Consider the following 14,409-nt stretch of genomic DNA (forward strand, 5'->3'; position numbering starts at 1 on the left):
GAAAAATGTTGCCTCATCATTTGGTATGCCGCTAGTTCGCTCCTGTACTGTGTTCATTTATGTACATTTTGTTTTCGGCTACCTTTCCAAAACGTTATTGGAACCTGACTCGAATATTTAGCGCGTTCCGATATTTCCAACATTTACCACGATAATGGCACTACATTTATTCCGTCTTTAATGAAAAACTTTCCGCATAAAATTATTACCCACCTTTGGGAATACTTGCCACAATTTTATTATTATTTATTCAGGATTATTCACCCCTTGCGTGATAACTCAATATTATAGGTGTCTCTACTTAAGATGAAATATTTATCGTTTTATATGAAAGAAGTTGGAAGTCGGAGCATCTCAGGGTTCATTCTGTCTATATTTTGTATATTTAAAGCATTGATATCTGTGTGGTATGGTAATAAAACACTCTCATTACCATCCATTGTTTACTTTGTGTAATACCACGATTTTGAAACACTTACTTGTGACTACTGGTTTAGGAAAATCATTCCATCATCAATTCATTAAAATAAAAATTAAATTATTACGATTTGACATTTGTATAAAAATAAACATTTTGAAAGAGAGAACGACGACAAATGAATCACAATGGGAATATTTTCATAAGTGGACTCGAAGTTAAATTTAGTTGGTTATTTATTATGGAATTTATTCATTATTATTTCCTGATGATGGAATGATTTTCCGAAAGCGGCAGTCGCAAATAATTTAATATAATTTATATTTGAATCACTGACTTTGTGATTTTCTATTTTATAATTAAAATGTAACTTCGTTTTAAAATCACCATAAAATTTATAGTGATTTAACACAAAGTTACATTTTAATTATATCACAAATAATTGTTTAAAAAAGTGGTATTGCACAAAGTATACAATGGATTGTAAGGAGAGCATTTCATTCTGTCTTTTCAACTAATATCTTCGGAATATAAGAGGTATCAAGCTTGTTCTACGTTTTGTAATCTTTGTTTTATAATTTGGTAAATTTATATAGCAATACGAAAATATCCAGCAGAGCACACAGATCACAACTATCACACTTTACTGAAATGTATAGAACTACAAGATCCAAATCACAGAAACACATCAAACAAAACTAAACCCGTACCTCTTTTGGTCAAAAGAACTTGCTTTCACTATGCATAAAGTTTTTTTTTAAAGAAATTGAATACTAAAGTGATTATTTATTGATTTGGTGTTTTATTTGTAGAACTCCATTTTAATTTATGTATTAATTTTAAATCAAACACAGATTTTTTGAGTCTACTTAGTTGTATTTTATTAACAAAAACACATAAAAATTATATTGTGACAATTGTTTACCTAATCAACAAACCAACCTTATGTCTTCACTACTGCTAAACATATTTAAATAGACTAATATTGTACATCATCTCTCTCTATGTAAACGCTTGCGTTATTGATAAACTAATAATTACATCTACATATATAAATTATTTTTAAAAAAATATTACCTACAATTGTATTAAGCTTTAAAATATTAATTCTCTAAAATATTGCAATGTCAATAAATTCTTCCTTTCCCAGAAAACAAATATAAGGGTACATACCTACATTCCCCATTAGCTACTGTTGTCTTCCATAAATTATTGCTGCACGTGTTAAAACTGTCACTAAGAATTGTATGGCTACATAAGGACCGTAGTCCATTTGATCTTCACATTCGTTTGATAATGCCCTAACAAGGCGAAACAATTCTCACAATATATTTTTTTATGTGTTTTTGTTAATAAAATACGACTTAGTAGACTCAAAAAATCTGTGTTTGATTAAAAATTAATACATAAATTAAAGTTATTCTTAAATGGAATATAAAAGTGGGTAGATTTGAAATAGATCGCATCATTCAGCCATGTCGTATTTGACAACATGTTTTAAACAATTTTCTTTCACATAGTTTAATAAATAAGTATTATAAAATGTGCCCTCAGTATGGAAAAGTCAGTGACGTCTCATTATTGTAATTTGTAATTATATGTATGATAAAATATAACGAAATACTCGTACACACTTTTTATCTCTAATTTATTTGTAAAGCAATGTAGATTGTAGGCAATTACAGAATGAGTAACATCCACCAAAGCTAGACTAATTATGTACATATATGATAGAATCCAATATAAATACATAACCAAGATATACTATACTTGACTAGCAGTAATTAAGAATGAACACACATCGGCTTAGATAATAGGTAGGAATTAAATGTAAGTTAATTTAACGCTCAGGATATCATCGAATAGCCTTGTGAGAGATAAGATTTTATTAGAAATCAAAGTCAATCAGATATTCGCATGCGGGCTTCAGATTTTTCCCTTTTTAGAACCATCGTAGGCGTCGCGACGTTGAATATTGACCCATTTATAGACATTCAATATCACGGTATTGCCCATCATGGACTTTTTTTTCCTTTGCTAGCGGCCAATCCGCCAATTAGTACATAATATTTGGTATTACATGTATACTTCATGATTAAAATAACATATTTTCTCTTTTTAAGTATATAATTTTTATTATTTTTTGACATCTCATCAAAGATGAAGAAGAATATGGAAGTCTGGATATTTACGGGGCTCACAACCGTCATAGACTGATTTACGTGATCACTTTACATGGGTGTAACATTTACCAATTCTACCCATAATTGACACCCACACTACTCGAATTCTTGGAAGTTCTATATATATATATATATATATATATATATATATATATATATATATATATATATATATATATATATATATATATATATATATATATATATATATGAACCAATTTCAAAACACTGCTCTTGAATCCCTAGAACTTCACTAGAGACATCTATTGTTGAGATGGAAAGAAGCTTTTTATTGAGCAAAAACTATTTTATTAGAATGTGAGGTCTGAATCCTGGATTATAATCACATACATGAGAAATGCCAGAAAATGTCATTTTTATTTTTATTATTTTAGATTATAATTTTAAAAATAAAAATTAAATATTAAAAAAAATAACTTCTATAATTGGAGATAATCCAGATTTCTGAACAAGTATTTGAACACACTCAAAATGTTGTAAAAAAAGTGTATTATCGGTTGAAAAAGTAATTATCTAAACAATAATGAACGTTTTATATTATCCACTGAAACTTCGTGATGGAATTGCATTTTTAATATATTATTAGATCAAAACCAATATTTTTAGCTTTTCCACTTTATTTTTATTTGACCAGCGACCGGGTTTCATCGTTACCGACATGTTTCGTCGTTACCGTCGGACCAGTCTGATGATGTCGGTTACGACGAAACCCGGTCGCTGGTCAAATAAAAATAAAGTGAAAAAGCTAAAAATATTGGTTTTAATCAAATAATATATTAAGAATGAACGTATAAAAAACAAGGAATTATGCATTAGCCTGAAATAATGAAATTATTATTGCTTTAGAGTTAGGAAGTGACATATTCCAGATATCGATATGGTCCGCGAAATCATTGCCGAGGTTTTGCATTCGGTGTATGGGAGTATTGAATCCAGACACTGTCCGGCTGCGGCTGCTAAAACAATAAAATATAAAACGGTTTCTCGTGTTTCTGGTTAGGGAGTAAATATTTATCATTTGCAATAACAAGGGACAGTCTATAATATTATTTAAAATTTTGTGTTAATTAATCAGATTAAATAGTTTTCTCCCTCAATTTAGTAAACAAAGCAATTGATTATAATGCAACTAATTCAATTTGAAATAAAATATTTGATTGAAGAAATGTAACAACATCCTTATCATCAGCGATATAACTCAGAAAAGTAGATCAAAATCAGAAAAAGTCAGCCGGATAAAACAAGCGAGAATTGCATTATCAAAGAAATCCACACTCAATGGTGCATAGGGCACTGCGTCATATAAACGCAGTGTTATCTTGATCGTTAACACATGAAGGAAAGGTGATCAGCCCTCCGCTTCAGGTACCAGTCCAGGATAATATTTAATAAATACCAGAGTGAAAAAATCACTTATATTTATTTGACCCCCCCCCCCCCACTGGGAATCGAACCCGAGACGTCCAAAACGGTAGCCGAGCATGCTGACCATTACACTACGGAGGCGGACGTACCCTAATTTGATATGTAACAAAAATAAAACAATACTATCACTTGCTTTACGGTGGCCGTATTTTTTCTTCTTTCGCGACTTTATTTGCCGAGAAAGCATTTCTCTTCTACTCGAGTTTACTCTAAGCGACCACTTGGAAAGTAATAAAGTTGCAGAAAATATGTACGACATTATACGTTATGATAGGAGGTCCATAAAACGTTTTCCGTGAAAAAAAATTGCCCGCAATCAGCCTGCGTCGGTTTTTGGCTTTGTTAAATTTGAATAAACGCTTATGTGCGTCGGTTTGTATTTTTTTACGAATTAATTTTACATCTTTGCTTATTTCGAGGAACAAAATTGCGAATTCATTTTTAATTTGTGAATTGTTTCAAGCCGTTTAATGAATACGAGCATTATGACTTTATTTTTTCAAGCATAAAAACATATCAGATAATTTATTATTAGATTAAAACCAATATTTTTAGCTTTTCCACTTTTTTTATTTGACCAGCGACCGGGTTTCGTCGTTACCGACATCATCAGACTGGTGATGACAGGTCTAGTCTGATGATGTCGGTAACGACAAAACCCAATCGCTGGTCAAATAAAAAAAGTGGAAAAGCTAAAAATATTGGTTTTAATCTAATAATAAATTAAAAATGCAATTCCATCACGAAGTGTCAGTGGATAATATAAATCTATATCAGATAATAACTGGCAGTGCACAATGGAGTCCTGGTTCCAATTCTAATATATGGAAGTGAATGATGAAAGTAGACTGAATGCAGTCAAAATGTGATCTCTTAGACAAATGTGTGGAAAACGATGTATGATAGATGTTCGAATGGTGATATAAAAAAGTAAGACTTAAACTTTCTTGCATATACTAATTCTTCGGCACCATATATAGTTAAGTTAAATAAAAATATATTTAGTAAAGCTCTTTATGAAATATAAACGTGCATAAGATCCCTCTTTTTCATGAAAATTTGAAAGGAAACCAACAGCATTGCATACATACATCTTTTAAAAAATAATTCAATATTGGTAAGGTGTTGAATGTTACACGTGTATAATGTGATCACTTAGCCACTATATGACAGGTCAAATCCCTTCTAATACCCAGGCTTCCATATTCTTATTCATCTTTGTTGAGATGTCATAGTGTGAAAATACCTCTTAAGTGAAGAAACCGAGATTTGAGAACAAGAATTTGAACACACATAAAATATTGTGAATGTTTATATTTTTATTTATGTTCATAGATTTTTTTTAATTTATCATATTTTAATTTCATTTTCAATCACCGTATGGTATATTTCTAAAGATGTGGGAGGCATCGAAACAAGATTCGCAAAAGGTTTAATAGTGTTATGAACGAGTATTAACCAAATTAAACTAAAATTTAAAAATTGATCAAATAAAATGACTTGGTTTTTGACCACTATTTTATAGGTACATTTTTTCTCCAACTGGTTTCGACTTCTTGTCGTCATCAGGGTTAAACATGTACGTGTTGTAAATGGATAGATATTACCATAAAGTGACTGCCAAATCAATTAATTAAATTAGAAAGATTATACAATTTATAATTAAAATGCAACTTTGTTTTAAAATCCCTATAAAAAGTGATTTTAAAACAAATTATGAAATGGAAAATCACAATGTTAGTGCTTAAAATATTTATTATATATAATTTATATTTGTAGCACTAATTTTGTGATATTCCATTTTATAATTAAAATGTAACTTTGTTTTAAAGTCACTATAACTATAGTGATTTTAATACAAAGTAACATTTAATTGCAGAAATATTATATTTAATTTTTTTTACCACTCTTCATTTAATTTTTTTATGATTATTTATCGTATTTTACTTCCTTCAGCATTCGCATAGTATCCTTATCTGAAAATATAAAATTAATATCTTTTACAGACATTTTTTCTCTTTTATATTACGCGTCATAATTACCAGCTTAAACCCTTATTCCTTTATCACTGTACCCTTACATCCCTTCCTTTCTGCGCGTTGGGCGATATTTTGTTTTATATTCAAAATGTCAGTCTTTATACGTTATGCTCATATAAAAACTAATTTTGGTGTACCATTAATAATAACCAGCATTTTGTCCGCCTCCGTGGTGTAACGGTTAGCGTGTTTAGCTACAGTGCTAGAAGTCTCGAGTTCGATTTTTAGTGGGGTGAAAATGAATAGAATAGAACTGATTTTACACTCCAATATTTATTTAATATGTCCCTAAAGTACAGGAGCGATCACCTTGCCTTCGTGTAAGGAACAATCACGATAACACTGCGTCAATACGACACAGCTCCCTATGCACTATAGGTTACGGATAAGGGTTAGAAGGTTTATAATAACCAGCTCCATGGTGTAGTAGTTATCATATTTGGCTACTATACTGAAGGGGATGGGTTCGATTCCCAAGGGAAAGTCAAAATATATATGTATTTTTTTAAAAGGATTTATACTTTAAGTTTTACTTGGTTAATACCACTATTTATTTTTAATTAATGTTTTACTTAGTAAATACCACTATTTCTTAAAATCTACTGTGACACGTGTTTAGATGCATTCCGTATCATTTTCAAACACCGTATGTGAAGCTAATTCTAAATTTTAGAGTTGGGTCCTTGGGACTCTCTTTTTAATATATTGTGACACGAGTTTCGATGCATTATTTTCAAACACTGTTTGAAAATAAATGTGAAAATCTTGCAGAATCGAAATACGTGTCAGATTATATTTTAGGAAAAAGTGATATTTTTCAAGTAAGCCTTAAATTATAAATCTTTTTTCTTTAGAATAAACAGATTAAACTCTAGAGTTTCTACTGTGACTGTTAGAGAAATAAAAACAAACGAGTGGAATAAAAGAAGATAATTTTAAGTACAAAGAATCCTCTAAAGTGTATTTTCGCAGCGTTTTCCTCGACAATTTAAAACTTAATCGATTTTCCTCTAGAATTTTCTCCAGTTAATTCTCTTCTTAGCCGCTGAACTCTTTAGTCTTCCGTTTTATGATTATCCTCGTAATACGGTCTTGCACCATGGTGTCCTGATGGGGTAAGGACCTCTTCGTTTCGCAGGGTGCTTTTATTATGTCCCTGACCGCAGCGATATATCACGAGGGGTCTACTTTGTCAACCGAATTACTTTTTTGTACCTAGGACAGGAAATAAAGTGACATTTCATAGAACATCTGTAATATGACTCTCGTGGTCGTTTCATCAATTCAGTGTTTACACCTGATCTTCCTAACACCGAGCAAAGCATCATACCTTATCAAACTACCTAAATCCGATATATCGGCTGTCAGTGCTGTAGCAAGAAAGGTACTCTACTTCCGTAGTGTAATGGTCAGCACACTTGGCCACAGTAATGGAGTTCTCATGTTCGATTCCCAGGGGATCAAATAAATAGGAGTGATTTTTTCACATTAATATTTATTCAATATTTCCCTGATCACCTTTTCTTTAACGTGTTAAGGATCAAGATAACACTGCGTTTGTATGATGCAGTGCCCTTTGCACTATTGGGGTGCAGATGAGGGTTTAAAGAAGAAGAAGAATCAAGAAATACCAGATCCGTCAGATCTGTGTTCTCAGATAAAAGAGACATTTTGGAGAGTATGTTAGAAATTACTTCAGGGTTGTGTAAACATTTTCGATCCACATTATGTTTTTTTTTCAATGAGTTATACATCAAAATTAAGAATTATTTATCGTTTACATCGTTCAATTATTTGTAATATTACAAAAATTAAAGTCGCATAAATACTTAAAAGAGAAACGAGAAAAACAAAAGCACATTAACCCAATTTTGTCTCCGCAAAAAGGAAGTTGTGTAAAGCTATGTTATTATTAAAAAATGATACATTTTTACGGGTCAAGGTTAATAAAATTTGCCATAAATTGATAAAAATGTGATTCATAACTACTTTTTTTAAATTAAAACATCCAAGCTGTTTTTACTTAATTTGTAAACGTTTTACAAAAAAGAAAGAATTGGGACACACGTAACAACATATGTTTACAAAACATATATATTTTTATTACTTTTTGTATAATTATTAATTAACTGCATCAAATTGATCATTTAATACCAGGTTAATATAACGTATTGGAATTCGTATTATCTACTTGTTACAACTTATGGTGATATAAATCGAATCGCGTTTATACGAAAAAGTTTAGAAAATTAGAGAGCAGTCTCTTTCAGAGCAAACTGTATTTTGTCACCAAGAATTGTATTAAAATTTACATATTTCCAATGAGAAAACAGGCAAATTTGCGTCATTTTGTCCACATCAAGTCATAAAAGGAAATGGGAAAAATTCTCGACAAGCACTCTGACCAAAAAAGCAATGTCAGGAAAGTTTATGTTGGGAGACTCATCTTCTTCATACTTTTTAGACATAATCAATCACTTATTTTTTAAGGATATCCGGAATTGAACATTAAACAAGGATAAAACATATTACATTTTTTGACATCTCAACAAAGATGAATAAGGATATGGAAGTGTGGGTATTTACCGGGCTTATGACCTGACATATGCTGGTTATGATCACTTTACACACGTCGAACCCGGGACCTCCAGTACGGTAGCCAAGCGAGCTGACCATTACAGTGAAAGAGATTTTTTGTTACCACTTGTTTTTTTACCACTTATCAAAAAACAAGTGTTTTCATTAATAATTTCAATTTATTTTGTTAATACATGCCTCAAAAAGATGAAAAAAATCTTGAAAAAGAATATGGAAATATTTGGGCATTCATGGTGTGTGGGAACTGTCATTGGCTGGCATAAAAGTTGCACTATGGAGGCGGACAAAAGCGTGGACGTGATGAACTGACCGTTTTGTTTCCCAGGTTCCGCACCCGGCAGCTGAGGTAGGCGGAGCGGCCGACCAGGGCGGTGACGTTGGGCGGCGCGAGCGACACGAAGAAGGGGTCCACGCGGTCGGCGCCGAACAACGGGAAGCTGCTCACGGTGGGCGGCTGCAGCAGATTCGGGCCCTGCCCGGACGACTCCTCCATGGTCACTTGCAGCGAATCTGGAACGATAAAGCCACTTTAACTAACTAACTAACTAACAATCACGCCGTAGGCAGAGAAAATCGAACGTCACACCACTCTGTCTTTGCAAATATTCTTCGCCTCTTCTACATTCATTTTATACAGTTTGATAATATAAAATCCTACTTTGAACCCTTACTTTAACTTCTAAGTATTTATTTCTATAATGGACAACTTAAATTCGTTCAATTTAAATTCATTTTGTAACAAAAATTATATAAAATCATGTTATTGAAACCCTGTCTTGTTGTATAAATAACATTGAATTTTGTATATCCGCCCACCAGCTGATAATGTTGATGATGTCGATAACGATGAAACTCGATCACCGACAAAATAGAATACATGTGGAAAAAACTATTTAGTTATTGTTTTATTATATAAAATTCAGTCCCACCAAGAAATGTCACTACAAAACTTGAATTATTTTGTGACATCTCAACAAAGATGAAGGAAATATGGATGTATGGGTATTCACAGGGTCTACGACCAATCATAGGCTGGTCAAGTGATCACTTTACAGCTAAAAAAACTTTCTTAATCCAAACATAGACGGCCATTGTTTTATTGTGGGCATAAGTACCTCTGACGAATTTATGCACCAAATACGGTGAGAATATGGGAATTGAATAAACTAATGTATTTATGCAAATACCAACCATACATTTGTACACCGCGTACTAATTTGCACAATATAAATTAACCGCATGTGTACTTCATTAGTGGGCGTGTGATATATCTTATCAGCATGAATATTTACGAAGGATAAATTAATTTTCAGGAACCCATACTGGTTATGGGAGCTATTAGTTTGTACGTATGATTGGGGTTATAACTAACTAACTAACTAACTAACCATCACGCCGTAGGTAGAGAAAATCGAACGCCACACCACTCTGTCTTTGCAAACATTCTTCGCCTCTTCTACATTCATGCATCTCCTCATACATACTCGACGATTATTACGACTCCTGACCCGGCCGCTTTTAAGTATTTGACACACCTGATTGTGCCAAGTTTTCCTTGGTCTTCCTCTCCTCCTTTTCCAACTACATTTGCTTCATAAATTTGTTTAACCGTTCTTTCCTCACTCATACGTTCCACACGTCCAAGCCATCTCAACTCACCTTTTTAATAGATTTAAATTATCCACTGACACTTCATGATGGAATTGCATTTTTAATATATTATTAGATTAAAACTAATATTTTTAGCTTTTCCACTTTTATTTTTATTTGACCAGCGACCGGGTTTTGTCGTTACCGACATCATCACCAATCTGATGATGTCGGTAACGACGAAACTCGGTCGCTGGTCAAATAAAAATAAATGTGGAAAAGCTAAAAATATTGGTTTTAATCTAATAATATATTACAACTCACCTTTCTTAATTTTATCTATAATGCTTATCTTAGTCTTGCATTCTTTCCTTATGTATACTATTATAAAGATAATTCATCTCAGGAAAGAATGCAAGGTTAAGAAGATAAATCCACTCTATAATGGTATAAATCCATTGTATCTAAATCATCGCACCAAACGGATGCTTCAGTCGTAAAAACTCACACGGAAACAGTTTTTTTTATCGCAAGTAACAATGTCTCTTTGTAAATCACGTATTCTGAAATTAAGTCACACGTTTGTGTAAAGTTTTACTTTTATTCTCAAGTTACGTGTTACAAGTGTGAAGTAATAATAAAAATACGTTTTATAATGTGAGACTCAAAATACTCGTATTGTTTAAAAAAAAAACAAAGAAACGACACTTCAAGCCAACCTTCTAACAATTGACGTAACGCCATCTTGTTTTTTTTCTCTGTCACACTCTTTTTTATCGACGGACCACTTTTCAAATTCAAACATCAAAGGAATTCATTTAGGTACATACTATATATAGAATCTTTTATTAAATTGTCAGATCGATAAACCTACAAAAATGACAGCAAAAAATGGTTTACCAAAATTTAAATATGTATTTTTCAGTAATTACTCTTGAGGTTGCCATATTTTTCCGAGACCCCTTCGGGACATTTGACCAACAGTTACAACGTAGTTCATAAAGACCAGTGGTTCTCAATTTTTTTGGAAAAAAAAACCTTTTAAATTTCTTAATATTTTGCGCAGCCCTCAAATAATAAAAATCTGGTTTTATGTTCATTATTTAATTATTGTATCATTTAATTAAAATTACTGACTTCTACAATAGTACACAAAATAAAACATTATTATAATACAATACATAATATAATAATATTGTTTTGATTCAACTTTAAATTTATAAAATTGTTTATAAGATTTTCATTGTGTCTAAATCTTTCTTCACAAATCTGGGTTTGTATACTTTGGAGCTATTTTTATTAAATGTATTCATGTACTTCTATATATGTATTAATTTATTCAATTCATATACATAATTACTTTAAAAAATGCACAGACCCACCATATGTGTCTTGTCGGTGGAGTTTTTTATACATACGTTTTTTGTATCTTTTTTAACGTAATATACACGCAAAAAATTAAGACCTATGATTGACAACCGCCACACTCAGGTTAAATAATGAACGATACACATGTCGCTCACTCCTTTCAAGAACGTCATAAATCAAAAATCGACAATTTTCAGTTGTGCATGTTTTCAGAATGCCCAGAAAATGTACTATATCCCAGCAAAAGTGGCATATTTTTAGCTTAATATTTACCCGCTACAGGACAAAAAATATTGTTTTTACATTTTGAAGAAAAGTTATTGTTTAATTATTTTTTAAATTAAATTAAATATTTTAAATTAATCATTTAATTCAAATGGAGAAAAGACCTTCAAGTTTTACCTAAAATATGTGTTGCACAGTAAAAAGTTCAATAAGTGGCTTGATATTTATTTTTAATACATTTTGTTATATTTTTAAACTTTAGAAACGTTCTCCTGAAAAATCAAGTTTTTTGATTTATGACGTTCTTGAAAGGAGTGAGTGATGTGTAAACTGTTCGCTTAAAATAGCCTAAGACAGGTTGTCAGCCCTGTAAATATCCAGCCTTGTATATTTTTCTTCATCTATGTTAAGATGTGATTATTATTATGTTGTTTCCATTTAAGGGTAGGTACGAAGTTGAATCCTTGAATCACCTTGAATTCCATAGTGCTCATCGCAGTGAAGCCCTCGCAGAGGCAATGCGAGGTCTCAGATCACGGCGGAGCACACTTTGAGAACCATTGATATAGACGACAAAAAAGGGTCGTCGCCTTGAAAACTTTTATTTTCAGGATTCAAAAGTATTTCGTGGAGGGTGGAGATTCCGCTTAAATTTTTTGCAGTATCCTTAAAAACTCATGGAGTGGGAGAGAAATTCACCATCCCTTGTTTTAAAACATTCTGTACCTTTCAAAATAGATTTTGGTTTCTCTTTTTCAATCTAAACTGACTAAATAACTAACCATCACGCCGCTTCCCCGCAGGGGTAGGCAGAGAGAATAGAACGCCACACCACTCTGTCCTTGCAAACATTCTTCGCCTCTTCCACGTTCATGCATCTCCTCATACATTCCCGCCGATTGTTTCAACTCCTTACCTGACCACTTTCAAGTATCTGGCATACTTGATCATGCCAAGTTTTTCTCGGTCTTCCTCTGCTTCTTTTTCCAAATACATTCGCCATTCGTTCCACATTTCCAAACCATCTCAACACACCTTTCTTAAGTTTATCGATAATGCTTGTCTCAGCTTTGCATTCCTTCTTTATTTCACTATTCGAACATCTATCATGCATCGTTTTGTCGCACATTCTTCTGAGAGATCGCATTTCGACTGCATTCAGTCTATTTTCATCCTTATTTTACCAACTTCATGTTTCACTTTCATACATTAGGGTCGGAACCAGGACTCCGTTGTGTACTGCCAGTTTTTCAATCTGTCCAATGATTTTCAATAGCTGTGTAATGTACAGACATTGACTGATATTACAATATGTTCAGGTTTGATAGGAGGATATTATCTTGATCGTAACTTACATGAAGGCAAGGTGATCACTCCTGCACTCCAGGCACCAGTCCAGGGAAATATTAAATAAATATTAGCGGGTAAAATCACAAATATTTAGTACCACCACCCTGGAAATCGAACCCGGGACCTCCAGCACGGTAGCTAAACACGCTAACCATTACACCACGGAGGCGGAGAAATAAAAAAATCTCATTTTGTTTTTTTAATAAATATATACGCTAACGAAATGAGAAACTTTTGCCAAAAAATAATAATAAATAATACAAAAAAAATGTATTTAAAAATATGCCTCCACATAGATGAAGATGAAAATGAAAGTGGATATTACAGGGTCTAAGTCCCCTCATAGGCGATTATTTTATACACTTGTAACATTCACCATTATATCCATGATTGACAACCACACCACATAAATTTCGCATTATTTTTTAACATTTTTTTGTCGCACAAATTTTAATCATTACGGAATATAACAGGTTTTGCACCATTACCATAACTGTTCTCGTAGAATGGCCTCTTCCACCACCGTAATGCAGTGATCAGCGCGTTTGTCTACCATGCTAATCTTCCCGGGTTTGATTCCCATGGGAGTCAAAATATATATCTGCGATTCTTCCCTTTTATATATTTTTTAAATATTACCTAGACTGGTACCTGAAGAGCAATGCTGGCTACTTTACCTTCATTTATTCAGCGATCAAAATAACACTTCGTATTCGATGCAGTGCTCTTTGCACCACTGGGTATAGGAAAGGGTTAGAAGAAGAAAAAAATGGTGCCATGGATTTTATTTTATACCCTAAATTTACGAACATCCATCCAAATTGTAAGGAACACCGTGGCAACACATGTAAAGAATGTTGTGACAACTAGCATACCAATTTTTACCGATATTTTATGTTCATATACAATACAAAGTTCCCAAAAAACATGTTGTCCTTTTTTTAAATGTTTTTAGTTAAAGTTTTACATAAAATGTGAGTTTTTCTTACCGTCTTACATTTTACGATAGTCTCGTATTAAGGTTTATCAAAAAAAATCCCATAGTCTAGGGTTAAAATGGATTCTACCAACAAAACCTAAACGTGATTTCAAGCAAAATAAAGGACAAATAATGAATCATTAAAAAAAAGTTTCTAATGCACATGTTACCTTCAATTTTAAAAAATATGTCAACATAAATCAGAAATGTTGT

General features: G+C 32.2%; 1 protein-coding gene across 1 annotated transcript in view; it reads right to left on the bottom strand.

The window, feature by feature from the left end:
• The window catches only part of LOC148299177 (zwei Ig domain protein zig-8-like), a 61,992-nt gene extending 51,020 nt beyond the window's left edge, over window positions 1-10,972 (bottom strand). Inside the window, exons 1-2 of the mRNA XM_088276323.1 lie at window positions 10,599-10,972; window positions 8,995-9,194 (exon numbers count right to left, since the gene is read on the bottom strand). Of these exons, the coding sequence (XP_088132449.1) occupies window positions 8,995-9,177 (183 nt within the window). The 5' untranslated portion in view covers window positions 9,178-9,194; window positions 10,599-10,972. The remainder of the gene's footprint in view (window positions 1-8,994; window positions 9,195-10,598) is intronic.
• Window positions 10,973-14,409: the final 3,437 nt, after the last annotated feature.

Source organism: Brachycentrus maculatus, unplaced genomic scaffold (assembly GCF_059751285.1).
Source record: "Brachycentrus maculatus isolate JH-2025_06_01 unplaced genomic scaffold, ASM5975128v1 h1tg001294l, whole genome shotgun sequence".
NCBI lineage: Eukaryota > Metazoa > Arthropoda > Insecta > Trichoptera > Brachycentridae > Brachycentrus > Brachycentrus maculatus.